Here is an 18,837-nt window from a genome sequence, read left to right on the forward strand (position 1 = left end):
GAGACAGTTATTTGCAAACTATCCAACACAAATATTCTGAAAACTGTCTTCATTCAATCGGAGAGAAGATCTCCTGGCCTTTGGCTCCAAGGCAAAGATGCCCTGAGCAACTTTCCCCAGATGCCTTTGTTTCTGTACAGGATTCTCAAATGTGCTTAAGGCTAAAGAACAGAGTCTCACCACGGGGCTAGTTCGAGACAGCAAGAAAGGTAAGCAGGGGTCAGGCCAAAGTAAGGTATCCTGACCACCCACTGAGCCCTGTGCCTACTGCTGCTTCCTCCAGCCCCCCAAATCCATCCATCCTTCCCTCCTTCCTCTCCTGCTCCCTCCTCCTTCCCTCCCTCCTTTTACTGACTGCTTTCATGGTACCAGCCTATGCTAGCCTCACATCATTATCTCCTATGTATATTTTATCTCTTATATATATATATATATATATCCTGTATATTTTATTTATTGGGGAACTAAAGAAACATCAGAGCTGTGGATTCCCTGGTGATCCAGTGGCTAGGACTCTGCGATTCCAGTTCAGGGTACACAGGTTCCATTCCCTTAGTTAGGGAATTAAGATCCTGCATGCTGTGGAGCGTGACCCCCCCCAAAAAAAAAAATCAAAGCCTTTAAAAAAAAATGAATATCTGGGTCCAAGGCACTGATATTTTTTAAAATTCCTTAGATAAATCAAGTATGTGCCCAGAATTGAGAATATGGGGGACACTTAGCAGCAAGAGCTGTCATTACCTAACACAGGATCAGTGCCAGGCCAGTGGTTCCCAAACTTAAATTACCTGGGAATCTTTTTTTAATTAATTTATTTTTTAATTGAAGGATAATTGCTTTACAGAATTTTGTTGTTTTCTGTCAAACCTCAGCATGAATCAGCCATAGGTATACATATATCCCCTCCCTCTTGAACCTCCCTCCCATCTCCCTCCCCATCCCACCCCTCTAGGTTGATACAGAGTCCCAGTTTGAGTTTCTGGAGTGAGTAACTAGGAAACTTATATTACCATATGTAAAACAGACAGCCAAGGGGAATTACCTAGGAATCTTTAAAAAAAATTCTGAAGCCTGGCCCACATGCAGATCAGTCACAACTGAGGGGTGCCGGAGGGGGATGGGTGGAGTTGGGGGGTGGTCAGAGGCTTCCGTGTTTGAAGTTCCCCAGGAGATTCCCTGAGCCAGCACTGTTCCAGGTGCTTACTCATCCAGCCCTTAAACCAACCTATCCCAGAGGCCCCCAACTTTGCTCCACGCTGGAATCACCCGAGATCTTTACAAACTCAAACCCAGGGAGTCCGGCTCCCAAGTTTTCTCTTAACAACCACTTTATGTGTTGAATAAAAAAATAACTCCTAATCAAAAATCCTGTCAAACCAGACACCTGGAAAAGTCAAGAGCCTTGACTCCGAGTTCATCTAGACTGCAACAGAGCCTGCTCTTCCTCATTGGTTTTTATTGATCAAATTGCTCATCTGTGCCAGACCTAGTCCTCTCTTACCTTTGTTCAATGATAAATGAAAGTGAAAGTGTTAGTCACTCAGTCATGTCTGACTCTCTGTGACTCCACGGGCTATAGCACGCTAGGTTTCTCTGTTCATGGAATCCTCCAGGCAAGAATACTGGAGTGGGTTGCCATTTCCTCCACCAGAGGCTCTTCCCAACCCAGGGATGGAACTCTCCAGCAATGCAGGCAGATTCCTTACCATGTGAGCCACCAGGGAAGATGATAAACATCAACAAATTAAAAGAAAAGAAAGAATTCCTGACCTATTCTTTAACCACTTCGAAACTTTGGGTTTAATGGAGGAGGAAACAGGAGGCCCAGAAGTTGCTATATATGCCAGAGGTCACACGGCTAGCTTGTTGGTGACAGACCCAGGATTTGTACCCAGAGCCAAGACTCCAAGCCTGTGCTCCTTCTCTCATGCTGCTGGTGCTTGAACAAAGGACTGCCCTAGGCTGGGCCCCCATGCCTTACCTCAATGATGAAGTTGCCGATTTCATCTGGGTTGGCTGGCCGGGGACGGTACATGGGTGTGGGGATGAAGGATGGTGCCACATCGTTGCGGAGAACCACCTCAGGCCGGGCCTCCAGACCCCGGTGGAGTTGGGTGATGTCATAGTCCTTCAGGAAAGTGAAGGAGGGCACGGGATGGAGAAGAACCCTCCCACTCCCCCCGTTTACATTTCATCCCACTTCCATGCCACTTGGATGTTTTGGTTCAAGAGTAGGTCTTAGAAGACAACGTCAGAGATCTCTGAAAGCCCGAGATTCCACACCCCCTCCTCTCAGATTAAGCAGAGGCTCAAGGCTGGGCTGGCTGGGGCCAGAGACTAGAGCAGTGGATGAGGCACCCTCTCAGAAGACTGATGCTTCAGGCCAGGGTCTGGGTGACCCAACCATCCCTGCCAGGGGCCACGGGGGCACCACCTCCCGACCCCAGGAGGGCCCCCAGTGCCCTACCTGGTCCTCCTCGCCACCCCCCTCTTCGCCGTAGTAGAAGACGTTGTCACGGGTGTCATCTTCTGGCAGGAGAAGGGGCTCCTTGATCTTCCGCTTCTTTCTCACCAAGAACAGGAGCACCAGCAGGAGGACTGCAAGAGTTGGGGAGTGTGGATGTTCCCCCCAAGCTCTTGCAGTCCCATGTAAAGTTTGATCCCTCCACTCAGCAGCCAGTGTGTTACACACTTGAGTGGCCCCAATGCGCCTAGGAAAGCCCTCGCTTCCTCATCAAGGCCACAGGACCGGCCCTGACCTGCCATCAGCCCTCCCTCTCTGCCCAGGTCTAGTCACACTGGCCTCCTCGGGGCTCCTCGAGTATACCCAGCAGTCTCCCACTTCAGAACCTTCACCCGGGCTCCTTTCTCACCTGGAACTCTCTCCATGCCTACACATGGCTCTCACCTTCCTATTCTCAGCTTAAAACCACTTCCTCCTCCTGGTATTCTGGCTTCATTCCCCCACCTGTAATTCTGTATCATTTTACTGTTAGTCTTCCCATATTGCTGTACTGGTCCTTAGGGAAATCCTGCTTTGTGGGGATGGGAATCTCCCAATAGATGTTTTGTTTGTTTGTTTTTGGCTCCACCATATGGCTTTCGGCAGCAGTCCCCAACCTTTTTGGCGCCAGTTTTAACACTACTTTCTTCTTTGTGGAAGACAAATCTTCCACAGATGGAGGTGGGGGATGGTTTCAGGATGCTTCAAGTGCATTACATTTATTGTGCACTTTATTTCTATTATTAGGATCAGCTGCACCTCAGATCATCAGGCATTTGATCCTGGAGTTTGGGGGCCCCTGGCTTACGGGACTTAGTTCCCTGACCAGGGATTGAACCTGGGCCCACGGCAGTAAATGCACCTAGTCCTGACCACTAGACTGCCAGGGAATTTCCAGATGTTACTTTTCAACATGACTTTTTCAGTCATGAGGTGTCCCGTAATAGCCAGAGACTTTAAGTTAAAAGCAAGACAATGCAACTTTGATGTGGTGCAGTAATCTGAACTTAGGTGCAAACACTATTTTGGAATTTTAAAATAGGGACTGGGTTTCAATGATATGATCTAAAAGGCGGGAGGTCTATTTGGACACAGTGGGGACTGGCTTATTAGTGCCCAGGCTGCCCCTAACTGCTGTGACTATCCCCAGTTAATTCCACATGAGGAGGGCAGTTCTGGTCCTCTCTGTGGCTGTTTAATGGAGGAGGATACAGCCACTGCTCAGCTTTATCCCCCTTTTTCACCTGTTGAGGGAACCACTGTCCTCTCCAGCCAGACAAAACTGATGGAGCCATCTTTGGGAGTCCCTGGGTTCTCAGGATGCACACCCTGTGTGGGTCAGATTATGGCTTTTCTCTCCCCTTTCCTCCCCACTGGCTTAGGGAAAGGCAGGAGGCAACCTGGACTGCCTACCTGCACCCAAAGCCTGTGTTCAGCTGGTAAGTCTTACCTCCATTTGGACTTTTCCCATGGTCCTTCCCAAACTGGTTAATGGAAACTCTGTGTTTCTACTTGTTCAGGCCTTGAAGTCATAGATAGCTCTTTTCCTCATCTGAATCTGAATTGATTCTACCTTGAAATATGACCAGCTCTCACCACCTCTAATGCCACCCTGGATCTGAGCCACAACTCCCCCCTCACCCACAGATTATGGTAGTAGCAGCCCTCTACAGTCTGTTCAGGAGGAATCCTACAAAATTCAAGTCAGATCACATTGCTCCTCTTCTCCAAAGCTGATGACTTCCCATTTCACCCAGAGTCCTTACAATAACCCACAATGCCCAATGCAATGCTCGCCACAGCCATCACCTCTCTTCTCCCTCTTGCTTTTTCCACCACAGTCATTGTTGTCTCCACACAAAGCACAGAGCCACCTCAGGACCTTTGCACTGGGTGTTCCCTGGATATCTGCATGATCTGCTTCCTCAACTCATTCAGGTCTTTACTCTAATGCCCCCTTCTCAGTAAACCTATTCTTGCCGATCCTACATAAGATGCCAGATCTCCTCCTCCCCTCACTTTCTTTTAATCCATAGCAACACCTATTTCTCTGCTGACTTATTTGCTATCTGCTCTCTGCACTGGAAAATAAGCTCCATGAAGGCAGGGGCTGGTCTGTTTTTTTTTTTTTAAATTAATTGGAGGCTAATTACAATATTGTGGTGGTTTTTGCCATACATTCACATGAATCAGCCATGGGTGGACATGTGTTCCCCATGCTGAACCCCCCTCCCCCTTCCCTCCGCATCCCATCCCTCTGCGCCATCCCAGTGCACCAGCCCTGAGCACCCTGTCTCATAAATGTTGCACTCTCAGCACCTAACACAGTGATCAGTGCAAGTACGATGATTAATTGAAGCTTGTGCTTATTGCATTCGTGCGTGATTGAATGGGTGTTTTCTGTGTAAGGACAATTCAGAGGGTGAAAAAAGTTAATGTGATAGGTTCTACCATGATAACAGAGAAATTAGTTTCTAACTAAACACTTCTGCTCACTAGACCAGTGTCTCTCAAGCTGAAACATGCATCAGAATCCACTGAAGGGCTTGTAAAAACACAGATTACCAGGTCTTTCCCCTAAGTTTCTGACTTGGTAGGTCAGGGGTGGGCCAGGGAGTTGGCCTAACCAATTCCTGGTGATGCTGATGCTCTTGGTCTGGAGACTACACCTTCAGAACCACCACTGTAGCCACCAATGTGACAGCAGGGCCAAGTCTGCTCCCCACTGTAGCCCCAAAGCCTGGCACCTCCCAGAGGCCCCATAAACATCTATGGACTAAATGACACTTCCAGAATTAAGAGGTCAAGGAACAGATGGGCAATGTTGGTGGCCCAAGTCTCTAAGTTTGGGGTGGACTCGGGTTTCTAACTACCCCAGCCTCAGAGGGGAAGGGTGCCAGCACTCACACAGCAGAGCCAGGGCAGCACCCAGGATGGGGAGGAGGAAACCCCCCTTCCAGGGAGCTGGGCAGGTCTCCACGTGGCCGTGGCAGTCGCACACCGTGGCTCTGATCACTGTCAGCTGCTCCTTGTTGCCGTGGTCAGACAGGGAAAGGTGCACATCGTATGTGTCTTGCTTCAGGAACTTCTTCAGGGACAAGGCTACTGCGTCTCCTGGAGCAGACAGATAGTTATTCACCTCGGGAGGCCACGAATGGTGGGAGCCAAGCACACCACGATGGAGGTTTGAGGGGGCATACTGCATCTGGGCCACAGGGAGCAATGTCTTCAAAGCACACTTACGCCGAGTGTTACAAATGGATATTTGGTGCAAGCCAAATCCCCCACTGAGGGAAGGATTATTTGGAAAGAATAAAGTCATCGTTCTATTTTAAAAAAATCAATAATCACAGTATTTCTAAATATGACATTTTAAAAAATTCATGGCATGCAAGGCCAATAATTTCTCAGCATCACTAGCTGCCAGATTGTTCTTTGCTTCAAAACAAACAAGCAAAGAAACAAAGTTCTTCCTAAGAGACAGCTAGCATAATCTTTTAATATTTATATTAACTGGTCACCTGTTTTTCTACCTGAAAGTTTACTACCATTTGTTATGGCAGCATTTTGCTCTTTCAATTGTATATATAATGTTTATACCTAAACTCTATGATAGAATTTCAATATATCTGAAACTTGGGTATTTCTGAGTGAGCACCAGTTATTAATAAATCCAAATACATATGAGCTGGTGATGTAACTGATGCTGGGAGCAGATCAGAGCATTAGTGACTGCACACAAGCTCAGAGGTGCCGGCAGTGAGGCTGCGCTGGGCACCATGATAACTGGCCTTTGAAGGCCTGGGGCAGGCAGCAACAGAGCCAAAGCCAAGCTTTGGAGCAGCCTGCACAACAGGAGCCACTCTGGGGAGGCTGCTTGGCCATTGTGGAGTGGGGAGCGGGGCTATGTTTGTGGGTGAGAAATATAAGGTCAGAGGCCTCTCTGAAGAAAGGCCTTCGGTTTAGACCCAAGTTTCTCAAAGAGGGCGCTATTAGCTTGGGTGAAACTATTCTTCATCATGAGGAACTTTCCTGAGCACTCAAGTCCTCACCACTAAATGCCAACAGTGTCCCCCCAACCCCATGCATCATTGTGACATTCAAAAACAACCCCATGTTTCTAGCCCACCTGCCCTTGGGCTTGCTGGCCTATTTCAGCACTGAAAGCCACTTTCAGTTCACAGCCTCTGCACACTCAATGGGCCCCTCTTAGCTGAAAGGCCAGAGGGAGAATTCACCCTGTTCCCACTCAGCTGTGGCAGGCAGAGAGAGTTCTGTACACTGGAAGTCTGGTCCACCGAGTGGAGAGACCAATGTGGGGCATTTCACCAGAACATCCCTCCTGCCTTCCTGTTCCCAAGCTGGAGAGCTGACTTCTCAGCTGATGATGGTGCTGGTGGCATCGGTGGGGACTCAACTGACACTTACTATGTGCCAAGGCCAACTCTGATCTTCACCTCAACTTTAAGAGAAAGGTTCTGTTACCCCTCATTTTACAATTACAGACACTGAAGCTTAGGGAGGTCAAGTAAGAAGCCCCAGTTCACACGGGTGTGGAGTTGGGATTAACTCCTCTGACAATAGAACACAGACAGATAGAACGACTAAGTCAAAACCAAGAACCGATGGTAGTGTCAGGTGTGGGTACCACTGGGCTCTGAGCTAACGCTCACTCCTGGCAGAGCCAGACTGTGCCTGTCGGTGAAGACGGCCACTGGCATCAACTGAGCACTGATGCGCCAGAAGAGGTGCCTGTCATGTACTCAGTCTTCACAGTGACTGTACAGACGTGCAATTACTGGCACCATCCTACAGGCAGGGACAACTGCTGAACCGTGAGGCTCAGTAACTTGCCCACAATCACAAGCTGGTAAATGGAGGGGCTGGAACTTGAACCAAGGTATTCTGACTTCAGAGGCTATGCTCTGTAAACCAAACAGCCAGGGAGGGGAAAACGGCTTCCAGGCCACAAGGAGGTGATAGGAGACCAACTTGGGTTTCCTCAAGGAAAGGTGCTGGGTATATACCCCCAAATGAGAGGAATCATAAAAATGGGACAATATGTGTGTCTGAGGCAGGTCTCCTCAGTCCTTTCTGGACAGGCTCAGCAGCAGCAGTAGACACCAGGCATTCAGTTACTTCAGGGAAGAGCCTGAATGTACTGGTTCCCCATTCCCCTCTTGGGGGACCCTAGCCCCAAGAGGAAGAGGGAGGCATTTCAAACCAGGGTGAGCTTCTCCAGGGGCCTTATTGGCACTTGGGCCTGGATGCACTGTTCTTACGCACCTGAGTCCTTGCCCATTTGATGCCAGTAAGTCCCCTCTTCAGTCCTGTGACAACTGAAAAACCACTGAAGGCTGAGGAGCGTTACGGGGTGGGAAAGAGAAAGGACAGGGAGGTGGTTGGGAGCAGGGGCGTGAAGGCCAGGGGCCCTGTCTTCAACTTCTTTTCCACTGCTTACCCACACTGTACCTTTGGACATGCCATTTAACCTTTCTGAGCCTCATTCTCATCTGTAAATAGGGATAAAAATACTGATCACAGAGGATGGTAGAAATTTAAAATAAGAAAAAGTATAAAAAGCATCTTGCAAATTGCCAGGGGTGGATAAATGGTAGGCAGCAGAGGATCCTGGTAGAGCAGACTGCCTGCATCCCAATCCTGGGGCCATTATTTTCTAGCCATAATGCCCCTGGCAGGATATTTAAGCTTCTGCAAGCCTTGGTTTCCCTATCTGTCAAACGGGTGCACAGACATGTATATGTATGATTGCTGTTGTGAGGATTCAGCAGCTGAATCTATGTGAAGGGTCTGAAGCGCACATAGCACATAGCAAGCACGCTCAGCCATGTTAGTTATTGTGCTGGGTTCCCGACTCTCTCATTATGTCATAGTGAGAAAGCCATGTCCCATCTCTCTCTGGGCCCCAGTGCTTCCAACTGTACAGGAAGGTGGTTGGGCTAGAATGATCTTTAAGGATTCCTGTGGATTCCCAAAGGTTTAGACTAAGATAGTAAGCAGCATTTGACTGACATCATTTTTGTTTTTGTTTTGGCTGTGCGGCTTGCAGGATCTTGTTCCCTGACCAGGCATCAAACCCATGCCCCCTGCAGTGGAAGCCAGGCACCCCAACCACTGGACTTCCAGGGAATTCCCCTGACTGACATTCTTGAGAAGACCGGTAACTTGGTGACCCACAAGATGATGGAGCAGGAAGGTAGATGCTGGATCTTCGTAGGGGAAAGACACCCATCTGCCACCACCAGTTACCTTTCTCGTTGACTTCTGCTGTCCAATAGATGTCCGAGTCATGTGTGAGTTGGGCCTGGAAAGGGGCAGTGTTGGGGGACAAGTCCTTGTCTGTGACGTTTAGCACCTGGGGCACAGGGCTTTGGTTGCAGATGGTGATCTGACGGGGCTCGGGGACTGGTCCGTGGTCATTGATGTCCATCAGTGTTAGCAGGAGGGTCCCTGTGCCAGTGGTGGGAGGGTTCCCTGTTCAAATCACACATATGATCCCTTTTCAGCATCTGCCTTTGGCTGGGTTGATGAATCCATATTAAGCTCTCCCAGGACTTACCCAATAAACCTCAGAAGGGTCCTGTTTACTGTCCAACTGTAACCTTTCAAGAGTTTCTCTGCCCTTGCTTCATTATAAATCAAACCAGTGATGGCAAATGCATGGCAAACATGCCATCATTCTCATTTTGTGTCCACAGCAGACAGTACTAACTGATCACAGCACAGCCGCTTCATCCAGACAGCCACTACCAATCTATCACCAAGAGAAAAAGATTGGCCACCTCAGGGCTGATGCGTTTGCTGACCAGCTTCAGTGAAGTTTCGCTTCCCAGCCCTGCAGTAACCTCTCGCCTGCCTCCAGGTAATTGGTTCAGTATGTGTCAAATAGAGATGTCATTACATCATTACCCCCAACCCTGTCGTGGCGTGACATCACTCATCAATCATTATACTTGTAAGGTAGCCCCTTTCAATCAATCACAAGGGGAAACCAACAGGCGAATTCAAGGCTCAGTGAAGCACAAACAGGCTGAATGATGTCTTTAGGATACCTCCTAACGCCTGGGTCTTAGGGAAACAGGAACCAGCCAACCCTAGGACCGGCCACTCTAAGTCTCCTCTGAGAGACCACTTTGACCTCCCAGATAGGATTGCTGACACCCCTTCCCCACATCACACTCAGCCTGCAAATGGGACATGCTGTGTCCTGGGCTCCAAAGGGGCCCACATGGAAGGGCTGGGGGGAGCTCTCACCATCATCTGTGGCCAAGACCATGACTTCATAGATGTTGTTCCTCACAAACTGCTCATCCTCACGGTCCAAGACCCCTGCGGCAGTGACCTGTCCACTGTCTCGGTCCATCGCTAGCCACCCTGCCGGGTCTCTCAGGATGTGGTAACTGAAGTAGAAAAGTTGCAAAGAATCACACCCACGATACTTAAGAGTTTTAGTGTCATCATTCAAAGTCTCCTCATGTCAACTGGCAGAGGGTTTCATGGGACTTTGGGCTCCGAGGCAGTATCATGTGGAGAATGCACCTCACCCCCAATTGGGCTCCTGAGCAGAAGGTGGGAGGGGGCCAGCAGGGACACGTGAGAGGGAGTGGGGAAGACCTGTCCCCTGGACTTAACCTCCTCTGTTTGGAGGGTAGGAAGGGAAGGCCCTGTGCAGGGATGTAGTCAAAATATTTAACAGTCTTTATGGCAATTAGAACAAATACTGCTGCATATAATAAACAACCCATCCAACGTACCCGTGTCTCTGGCTGAACTCGAGCCGAGCCCCTGCGTACCTGATCTTCTGACTCCCCTTGTCTGGGTCCCGTGCAGTGTAGGTGCAAACAGGCTCCCCAGTGGAGATGCCCTCCTGGACTTCAATGACTTTGGAGGGCGGGACAAACATGGGTGGCTCATTTACATCCTCCACATGGACCACTACGGTGGCTGTGGAGGTCGGGAGTTTCACCACAAAGGGAACCTCATTGATCACTTCAACGTACAGGGTGTGCTGGGTTTTGGCCTCAAAATCCAAGCCCTGGGAGAGAAGAGGAAGGAAGACCAGAGTTGTCATTTTGTGAGGAGGCCCCATGCCATGCGGTAATGTCTGGAAGAGAGGGCCCACCACGAGGGGCTGGGGCTCCCACCAGCAACAATGCTGCCCCTGCCCTGCCCCATAGAGCCTCCTGGTTTCCTCCTGCATTTCTAGAGTGGATCCCAGCAGGGGCCTCTCAGACCATCACCCCAAAGGCAACTAGACTGGTAAGCCCGAAGCCTAGAACTGGTTCCCAGTGGGGTGATGACACTCCATAGTGGGTGTTGTTGGAACTTGGAGGGGGCATTTCTAGGTGTCCTAATGACAGGGAATGCCACTGGTGGGGGCAGGGACACAAAGAACTATACTATGTCCCATGGGACTTGCCAATATCCCCCTGGACATTCATGTATTCCTGGCCGTGAAAGCTCTGTTTATATTTACAGTCTAGAATGTGTTTTCCATACAAATCAAGTTTTTGGTGTGGTTTTAATTTATACTGAATTTCCTAGGAATGCAACTTCTGAGGGGAGCTCATAATTTGTTCAGGCCTTTCTTCAAGTTGTTTATTTGAGGTTCTGGAAAAACATCAGTACCGCTTGTGGTATGACTCGCTACAGCGACATACAGTATCTACTACACTTGGATGATTCCACAAACAGATGCAAGAAGCTGAACACGTCATCATGTTTTCCAGTGCAGTTGTGCCCAAAGGTTTACACAGGGAAGTATTTTATTATCAGTAACTTTTCCTGAAAATTCTCCTTTATTTTAATTAGTGCATTCCATTTTCTAGAAATTACATAAGTTAGAAAAGTTATATTATAAACAAAATTCATTTTACAATGTGAAAGGGGCATTACAAAACTTCGGTTACAAGGAGGGGACAGCTTTTAAAGTATTGGTGGCTCAGATGGTAAAGTGTCTGCCTGCAATGCTGGAGACCCAGGTTCGATCCCTGAGTCGGGAAAATCCCCTGGAGAAGGAAATGGCAACCCACTCCAGTACTTTTGCCTGGAAAATTCCATGGACGGAGGAGCCTGGTAGACTACAGTTCATAGGGTCGCAAAGAGCCAGACACAACTGAGCGACTTCACTTTCACTTTCACAAACAAGGCCATTCTTTATAATAAACCAAGAGGTAAAAGGCATCAAGAAAGATTAGCCCCATTTTCTGGAAGCATCAATTTTACTCAAGATTTTTCAAGAGGCAAGGGTATGCCTAGATGTAATTTAAAACAGTTAAAGTAATTTAAAACATTTTACTATCCAAACACCAAGATGTGAACTATGCATTGAAGGCAAAATTAGCAAGGATTCCAATAAAACAGACCCTCTGTGTAAGACTGATTGGGAGCAGCCACGAGACACACTGGGAGGAGGGGCCCCACTGATTGGCCTCAATTAGATCAGTGACTCTGTTTTATGCATCTGTTTTATGAACTGGGTCCCTAGGGAAGATTTAGTTTAAACAAAGGAATTCCCCCACATAAGAGGGATGGGAGAGTGTTGCAAGCCACGGGCCTGGTACACTCCCTGGTGAGTGGTCCCAGGTATATGTCCCAGGCAGGTGGTACCCCTAGTCCTAGAGACTGGAGGCCTCCCTGCCCCAGGTGTGGCCCTTGTACAAAGCCCAAACTGACTCACCTTCTTGGTTGTCAGGATACCCTGGTTGCTCTCGGGGTCAGTAGTGATGGTAAAATGGTCCCCATTGTCACCTCCCACGATGCGGTAGGTGGCACGCCATGCCGGTGAGTTAGGGGCATCCAGATCAGTCACTGTCAGCCTCTGCACCTCGTGGCTAACTGTGTTCTCGGGCACGTGGGCCTCGTACTGTCAGCGTGGAAAACACAGCTTTGTCAGAGCAGAGAGGCTGACTCCTCCGAGAGGCGACTCTCCTCTCTTCACCGGCTGTGAGTCCTCCACCCAACTCCAGGGGAGTCCCATGCCGCTCACCCTTTCCGGGACATGCACAGATGCAGAATGCCCCCGGAGTCAACGTCACAGCTTGCTAGGACAGACACACCACAGTGACCCTGGGACTGCTTTCCCTACATCCCACGGCCTGATGCTCCCAGAATCTCAGCCAATCAGGTGCCCAAGCCCCCAGGGAGAGTAGTCACCTGTATCTAGCTGAGATCAGAAAGGCACAAGGAAGGTGGCAAGAAGGGCAAGGTATCTGATTGCTCTGGGGCACTGACCAGGGACTTTTTTGGAAACTCAGAACAGATGGCCATGATGGGGAAATCAGCTATTCAGAACAAATTTTCAACAGGCCTGAACAGTATTTCGCAGCCCAAGTTACCTAAAGATGGAAGCAGGTGGGTATCATTTTGACTGGCACTGAGTCCTCTGTCACGTGAAGTGACAAGCATTCACTGGGGGAAGGTGGGCAGGTGTAGGTGTGAGTCAAGTTAGGAATTTCCATATCAACAAAGATTTTTGTATTGAGCACTTAGGTACCAGGGATTATGTTAAGAACTGTACATAGATTATTTCATTTAAAACTCAGAACAATGTGGCAGGTATTAACACTGTCCATTTCACAGACTAGGAAATAGGGCATAGAGAGTTTGGGTGCCTCCCCTCAGGTCACACAGCTTACAAGTGCTGGGGCTGGGACCTGAAGCAATGCAGGCTGATTTTGGAAGTTTCATCAGAAAGGAGCAACTTAGTTCCTCATCATCTGAAAAGGAAAGAATGAATGAAGGAAAGGGTGTTACCTTCTGAGGATCAAACATGGGAGCATTGTCGTTGGCATCGAGGACTTCCACTATGGCCACAGCCGTGGTGCTGGAGCCGTCCCCATCCATGTCTGTGGCCTGGATGGTCAGTGTGTACTCGGGGACTCTCTGGGGAGAAAAGGAGGGCGGACGTGGAAGCCACTGAGAGCAGGGCACAGCCTTAGTGTACATGGAGGGAGGGGAATGTTTCTGCCTTCTAGTGTCCTCCTGATCCCTTGCTCGCCCACTGCAGGAAAGACCAGGAGCCAAGGGTGGAGGGAGAGGGGAACTGTGGATTCAAATAGTTCTCCTGGGCCAGTCAGTCGTGGGGTAAAGCCTGGGCACTGCCTCCTGACTCAGGGCAGATCCAGAAGGGGAGCTCTGAGCAGGAGTTTGGCAAAGGTATGAATTAGGAAACTCCAGTACCCATGGAGCTAACTGCTTTGTGGTACATGTGGGACAAATCTGAGCAATGTGCATGTTAAGTGAGCCATTCCAAGAGGAAATGAGAAAACCTACGGAAAATATCAAATGTCTGTGTTTCACAGCTGCCTCCTCAGCCTTAATGAGATGGCTTGGCAAAGTGCCACCAGCCCAAGGGCGCTGTGGGACATCGATACAGGACCCGGCCACAGCCCTTCCCGGCCGACTTGGGCTCTGGGGCAGGGGTTTCTGCTCTGAGTGTCAGGGACCGGCTTGGGCAGGCAGCCCCTTCCTGAAGGGCCACTCACCTCCCGGTCCAGCCCACTGGAGATGACGCTGATGGTGCCCGTGCTCCGGTGGACTGTGAACATGAGGTCGTGCGGGTCCTTTGGCTCTTGACTGTGGATGGAGTAAGCAACCACCCCGTTGTAGGTGTTGACAGCGTCGTCCTCATCTGTGGCTGTCACCTGCATCACGGAAGTGCCTGGAGGGGAGAAGGGCTGCTGAGTGAGCACCTGGCCCTCCCAGTGCCAACTTCAGCCTCACCCACTTCTGGAACCCTGAGAGGTTCCATCCTGTACACCAGTTTGGACCCCCTTCCCCTCTCCTCAGAGACTGCTAGTTTCTGCCCACTTCCCATTCTCCCCTTCCTCCTTAGAAACATAATCCTCAAAATCACTCTGAGCACAGGCCCACCAGGAACCAAGGCCATTTCCCGCCGTTTCTTGCAGCTAGCTGTGGCCATGAGACTGAATTGTGACGAATGGGATAAACAACTTTGGGGGAAGCATTTTTCTGAATTAAGGGGCTTACTCTTCCCACCCGTTCCCTCCTTCCAGAAGTAATGGCTGGAGCTCCAGCAGTAATCATGAGGTGATCTTGGAAATGAAGCCAAAACAGCAGAGCAATGAGATAGAAGGAGCCTAGGTCTCCCATACTTTAAAGCACCATTCCAACCTGGCCTGACCACGTCTAGGCTTCTGGAATACAAGGGGGAAGAGGCTCCATCTTGCTGAAGGTAGTTTTTATTTTAAAAATGTCTACTGGTAGCCTCACCAATTCACATTTTTCTGTAATTCTCTACAACTTTAAAGAGAAGGAGTCCTCCCCAATAGCACCTGTCTGTAAAGTCATTAACGTGTACCTATTTCACTAGTCTTTTGCCCTGATTAATTTTCTCTTTTTTCTTTTTTTTAGCTGTAACACGTGGCATGCAGGATCTTAGTTCCCCATCCAGGGATTGAACCCACACCCCATGCATTGAAAGCACAGAGTTTAAACTGCAGAACCATCAGGAAAGTCCCTACTCTAGGATCATTCTTATTCAGGGATTTTGGGCTGGAGTGGGGGAATATGGATTTTTAATAGGATCCCAGGTGATCCAATGTACAGCCCAGGAAATCACACGTGAAGGGTTCTTCCATCCTTTAAGAGTCTGGCTGACCTCCAGATGGCTCCAGAAGTTGACCCAAGGCCAGATCTGGGCCCAGGAGACCTCTATAGCTCCTCACCTCCCCAGTCTCCTTACCGGGTAGCACCCCTTCCAAGACGCTCCCTCTGAAGACATCCTGGGTAAACTTGGGCTTATGGTCGTTCTGGTCTGTTACAATGATGGAGATGTTCATGGGATCTTCCACAGAGGCGCCGTTCTCTGACACAGCATGGCCAAAGAGCTGTGGGTACACAGGTCTGTGGTCAGTCTGGCACTCCCCTCCCCAACAGGCTCTGTGGCCCTGCTGGATGCTAAAGGTTACTTGCCTCATACTTGGCAATCTTCTCCCGGTCCAGTGGCTTATTCAGCAACAACCAGCCTGTTTCCTTCTCTATGGCGAAGACACCCTCTGGTGGGCTGTCTGCCCCAGGCCCCGTGATACTGTAGAAAATCTTGGTGCCTCTGTCCTTATTAGATTTGAGCTGGAAGCAAAAGAAAACGGCAGCTGACAAAATGACAAAGATTTCACAATTGTAGCAAAGAACCCTCCATAAAGAGGGGCGGAGAGGCATCGCCTGATCAGAAATTGCTCCCATCACAGAGGCTTTCCTTCTGGAGGCCCCAGGGCTTAGCAGCAAGAAACCCCACACTCAGGGCTGAATGAGGGTCCCTGCAGCCACCAAGACTCCCGGGGGGGAAGGCACAGCCATACCTGATTCAGCCTCTGGGGGAAGGGACCCTTGCCATTCTCAGGCACAGATATTGGCGGGACCACCCATTCTCTCTTGCGCCTTCGTAAGACAGGTGCGGGTGGGGAGATCTTCAGTGCTTTCCTTTCCTGCAGGGAGAGAAGATGCCTTAACCCAGGTGTGCAAACACACCTGGAACTCACCTATCATCCTCTCACCCATAGGAGCTCAGGGTGAGGAGAGAGGCCAGAGGCCTAGATGGGTGTATTGCAAAAGAAAACTTGGAAATAATCTAAGTGTTCACTTACAGAGAAAGCCCAATTAAATAGACTGTAATATATCTATCTAGTGGAAACTGTATACAGCTCGAAAAATGAGGATGAGGAAGGTCTCTCTGTGCTGATATGGAAAGATCTTTGATATACACTTAAATGAAGAAGAACACGGTACAGAACAGATTAATATATTAACAGATTAGTACTCTATTTAACAAACACTTATACAGGGCTTAATTTGTGCTAGGCATTGTTCCATCTTTTGTGTAAAAGGGTAGGGAAATAAGGCATATATTCATATCTGCCTTTACATAGAGTTTGGGGGATACTAGAGAAACCAATGGTGGTTATCGGTGAGAACGTTGAGAGGCCTTGTACTGCTTTTTTTTTTGCTTATTTATCTTATAAAACATTAAAAATTTTGATTTTATATTGGATTATAATTGATTTATAATGTTCAGTTGTACCGATGTATTTTTTTAGTTTATTTTTTTATTGAAGTACAGTTGAATTACAATGTTATCTTAATTACTGCTGTACAGCAAAGTGACTTAGTTGTACATACACATACTGATATATTTCAGTGCAAAAAGAATGTGAAGCCATGTAAATATTATGTTATTTTTTTCATAAAAGAGGGGAAAGTCTGTTATATATCTACATATATAATATACATAAATATATTTCATATAAATATAAAACAAATACACAAATCAATTCCAGAAGGAAAGAAACTGGTAACAGGGTAACCTGCGTATTCTGTTAGAGGGGTGGAGAAGGCATTAGGCAGATGAAGAACAAGGGGAGGTTATGTGTTCTATAACGTCAATATTTAAAATTTTGGAACCATGTGGATATATTAGCTGTTCAAAGAATTAAAAGAAACAAAGAAATGTGGCCCAGAGCTTCAGGTCCATCTTCCCAGAGGGTCATGGGATTGACAGTCCCGTGTTGGGATCTTCTTCACTTGTGGTTTACCCTCAGGATGTGGGAAAGACAAAAAGGGAGACAGGACAGGGAATTCCAGGGAGGAAGGGCACCGGGCCATTACTCACAAGGCAGCTCTCAGCCCCACTGGCCTGACTCTGGCACTCCCTACTGGGCAGCAACAAGCACTGCCCTGCTTAGATGGTTGCCGAAGCTCATTGCTATGGGCAACTGATGGCTAACCCTGAGTGCTCTGCAGGGGAAATGTGGCTCCTGACAGCACGGTAACCTCAGGCCCCTGGCCAGCAGCAAGCTGGGTGTGCACGCAAAATGTCTTTCTTCTGTCCTGCAGGTGCGCACGGTGTTTTACCTGGACTGTTCCATCATTCAGAACAGTGAAGTCATCGTCAGTCAGCAGGGCCGACTCTTGCCCAGGGCAGTCTGTGAAGACCACTGTAGGGAAGGGAGGAAAAGAGTATTAGGAAGGAGGGGACTTCTGGAAGCTACCCCATGGGAACCAAGACCTGACAACAGCCCCCTGACTGGATCAAGGGCTGTTCCAGGCCACTGCAGAAGGAGACTTGACTTACATCATCTGACCAGCTATGTGACCAACTATGAGTTTCAGATGGGCTCCCAAGTTTGGTCTGGAGAAGGAGGACCACTTCAAGGTTTGTGGGACAAAGAACCAAGACCACAGATATTTAGCAACGTAAGATCCATGGAGTCGCACGAGACCCAGAGCTGACCCAGGATTACAGCTGGGAGGCGGAAGAGTTGACGTACTTCTGAAAGCTACATGTCTCCCTATATGCCATATGCATCCTGCTATGCAGTCACCCACACAGATCATTCTGATAACCTTTGGCTGTTTCAACTTGTCATGTTCTTTCTGAACTCTCCCTGCTTGGCCACCTTTAAATAAGCAGTCTGAGCTAATAACTACCATTCGCTAGGCTGGAGACTGGGTCCATTTCATCCTTACTACTATGCTACCAAGGTAAGCATTAGCCCCTTTTCAAAGAAGAGACAATTGAGGTTCATAAGCCTGACCCCAAGGCATATACCAGAGAGTATTCACAACCAGTATTCTTACCTACCCTTCCCTGTGGCCAAGCATGTAATTAGGAACCCTGCCAGGGGGTACCTCTGGGCCTGTCAGCACCATGCTCTGACTCAGGGGTTCCCTTATGTTGGCCTATGTCGGTTTCCTAGGCTGCAGCACTACAAGGCCCACAGGGAGAGTACTGTGCCATGAAAAGGTCAGGCTGAGGTCTCCCAAGGGTCCTATTTTGAAAAATTGTCCTTTAGTTTCAGATGATGATGATAATTGTTTTAAAAACCCTTCCCTAAAGAAAGAATAATAGATGAGAGACTGTAAACTACAAAAGTAATGGGAACATCATGAAGTATTCAAAACAATATATAAGAATATAACATAAAAAATAGAATTCCAAATAATATTCTGCTATATAATGAATTCCTAATCTCAAGAACACCAAAAAAAAATACACAATCCAGTCTAAAAAGAAAAAGAAAAGGAAGTGGAAAGACATTTTTTCAAATAAGGTATACAACTGGCCAGTAAGCATATGAAAAGATGCTCAATACCACTATCATTTGGGAAATACAAGAGCTTCCCTCATAATTCAGTTGGTAAAGAATCTGCCTGCAATGCAGAAGACCCTGGTTCAATTCCTGGGTCGGGAAGATCTGCTGGAGAAGGGATAAGCTACCCACTCCAGTATTTTGGGCTTCCCTTGTGCCTCAGCTGGTAAAGAATCCATCGCACTGTGGGAGACCTGGGTTCAA

General features: G+C 48.4%; 1 protein-coding gene across 3 annotated transcripts in view; it reads right to left on the reverse strand.

Moving 5' to 3' along the window:
• The window catches only part of CDH3 (cadherin 3), a 47,846-nt gene that overhangs the window by 3,409 nt on the left and 25,600 nt on the right, over nt 1-18,837 (reverse strand). For 2 of the 3 annotated variants that reach the window (XM_055412438.2, XM_055412440.2), the window contains exons 3-15: nt 17,396-17,478; nt 15,847-15,972; nt 15,461-15,616; nt 15,231-15,375; nt 14,011-14,186; nt 13,280-13,408; nt 12,204-12,389; nt 10,318-10,559; nt 9,779-9,924; nt 8,774-8,998; nt 5,411-5,617; nt 2,468-2,598; nt 1,982-2,128 (exon numbers count right to left, since the gene is read on the reverse strand). In XM_055412438.2, the coding sequence (XP_055268413.2) occupies nt 1,982-2,128; nt 2,468-2,598; nt 5,411-5,617; nt 8,774-8,998; nt 9,779-9,924; nt 10,318-10,559; nt 12,204-12,389; nt 13,280-13,408; nt 14,011-14,186; nt 15,231-15,375; nt 15,461-15,616; nt 15,847-15,972; nt 17,396-17,478 (2,099 nt within the window). The remainder of the gene's footprint in view (nt 1-1,981; nt 2,129-2,467; nt 2,599-5,410; nt 5,618-8,773; nt 8,999-9,778; nt 9,925-10,317; nt 10,560-12,203; nt 12,390-13,279; nt 13,409-14,010; nt 14,187-15,230; nt 15,376-15,460; nt 15,617-15,846; nt 15,973-17,395; nt 17,479-18,837) is intronic. The other variant, XM_055412442.2, reaches the window with a different exon arrangement.

Source organism: Moschus berezovskii, chromosome 22, assembly GCF_049115385.1.
Source record: "Moschus berezovskii isolate FMDL1 chromosome 22, NW_MosBer_1.0, whole genome shotgun sequence".
Lineage (NCBI taxonomy): Eukaryota > Metazoa > Chordata > Mammalia > Artiodactyla > Moschidae > Moschus > Moschus berezovskii.